At 40.5% G+C, this 1,661-nt stretch overlaps 1 protein-coding gene across 1 annotated transcript; it reads right to left on the bottom strand.

Moving 5' to 3' along the window:
* Window positions 1-409: 409 nt before the first annotated feature.
* On the bottom strand, window positions 410-1,417 carry LOC107048064 (larval cuticle protein 65Ag1-like). The gene is made up of 2 exons (XM_015271023.1): window positions 1,370-1,417; window positions 410-745 (listed from the first exon to the last, which is right to left on the bottom strand). The coding sequence occupies exons 1-2, from the start codon at window positions 1,376-1,378 to the stop codon at window positions 410-412; spliced, it is 345 nt and encodes a 114-aa protein (XP_015126509.1). The 5' UTR covers window positions 1,379-1,417.
* Between the last annotated feature and the right edge of the window lie 244 nt (window positions 1,418-1,661).

The following is a 1,661-nucleotide window of genomic DNA, read 5'->3' as shown; positions in this document are numbered from 1 at the left end:
GGAACAAATACATATTTTTTATTGAATATTTTTCTCCGTGCAGTGAAGACTTTTAAATTTCACCGTCGTATCCCCTTAATAATCATCAGCGAGGTATTTCGGACATCCTTCACCCTATCTTGGTCACCACATCTCGGAGGTTTTAGGTCGAATCTACGATCCTCAATGATTGGAAAATCATTAAAAAACGGAATTTTCTTAGCATTTTTTATTCAACATCAGAATTTATTTTTTTCAGAATCTTCTACTGATTTTTGCTGCGCTTTCCTCGTACGGCGGCCGATGTACAGTTGAATTGTGGGAAGAATCAGGAATTTTGTTGACAAATAATGATAGTAATACTCAATTTTGGTAAAATACGTAATTTATTAAAATTTAAAAGCATAATCCGTTTTCGTCACAAGCTAATTTAGGCAACAGGGCCAACAGGAAGATGAGCACCCTCTGGGTGGAATCCGTCCTTGTCAGCGGTGTAGTTGACAGTGTAGGTCACTCCGTCCTCGCCGACAAAGCTGTATTGACCCCTGACGACGATGGCCTGGACGGGCTTGCCCTCCTCGTCGGTGGCGCTCTCGAACTGGGCCTGCTCCTGTCTGCTGCTGCCGTCAGACAGCTCGTACTCGTAGCCGTATCCCTCCGGGAGGCCGATGTTGTTGTGCTCGATTTGCTTCACGACGACGACCTCCTGTTGCTGGCGTTGGGGGGCAGCGGATGCGATGGCCACGAGGGCGGCGAGGACAATGATCTGGGTGAAGGAAAAAAATAACTATGAGACACCAGGGACCGATTAATTCACTGGGTGATAAATCAAGTTATAGGGGAGGCGAACGAGTTGCGTCAATTGAATTATGTTTGATTATTTGGAGAATATCTCGAGAACTAGTGGTTTTAACCCAAAATTTCAAAAATTTTCCACAATATTTTCGAATAAAATCACTCAGTATCGAAATATTTGCAATAATAAAGCAAGGAATTATAATTCACTCGATTTGTGTGATAATTTCGCAAATGTTAAAGGGATTAGGGTGTTCAGAAAAAATGTCAATAAATATGTTTTATAGCTGAAAAAATTTCCAGCAAAGATATCCTTTGACATTTTTTTCGAACCACCAAATGAAAAAAAATCGATAATTCACTTGATTTATTAATTGCAGAAATATCTCCCTAACGAGTGATTTTAGAGACGAATAGGATCAATTTCTTTTATAACTGATAAAATCCCCGATGAAAAACAAATCCTCTACAATTTTTGCCTTGCACCACTCATCATCCAGATAATTAAATAACGATAATTGATAATGAATCCTCAGAACTCGATTTATCACTGTTCTACTTAAATCAATAATAAAAATTATCCTGAGACACACACCATCTTCATGTTGACTTTTGTTGAATTTATGTGACTGACTTGAGTCGAGAGAGGAACTGATGTCTTCCGATGGCACAGGCCGGACCTTATATACTCCGAAAAAATCGATTTAATCGGGTTCCCCACTCGTACCCCCATTATTTAATCCTTCTTCCACTCATCTTCCCGAGAGCATTCTGCCGAAATTCTCAGATGTGTCGAAATACCGCCCGTCTCCTCCCACTGGAGCTCTCTCTTTCCAATGGAGTGAGTGAAAAAACAGATTGGCGGACGGCTCTCATCACAATACGAA

Source organism: Diachasma alloeum, unplaced genomic scaffold (assembly GCF_001412515.2).
Source record: "Diachasma alloeum isolate Michigan unplaced genomic scaffold, Dall2.0 Dall_scaffold_00185, whole genome shotgun sequence".
In the NCBI taxonomy this organism is placed as follows: Eukaryota; Metazoa; Arthropoda; class Insecta; order Hymenoptera; family Braconidae; genus Diachasma; species Diachasma alloeum.
Note: the sequence above shows the minus strand (reverse complement) of the source record. Positions and strands in the feature narration are given on the sequence as shown.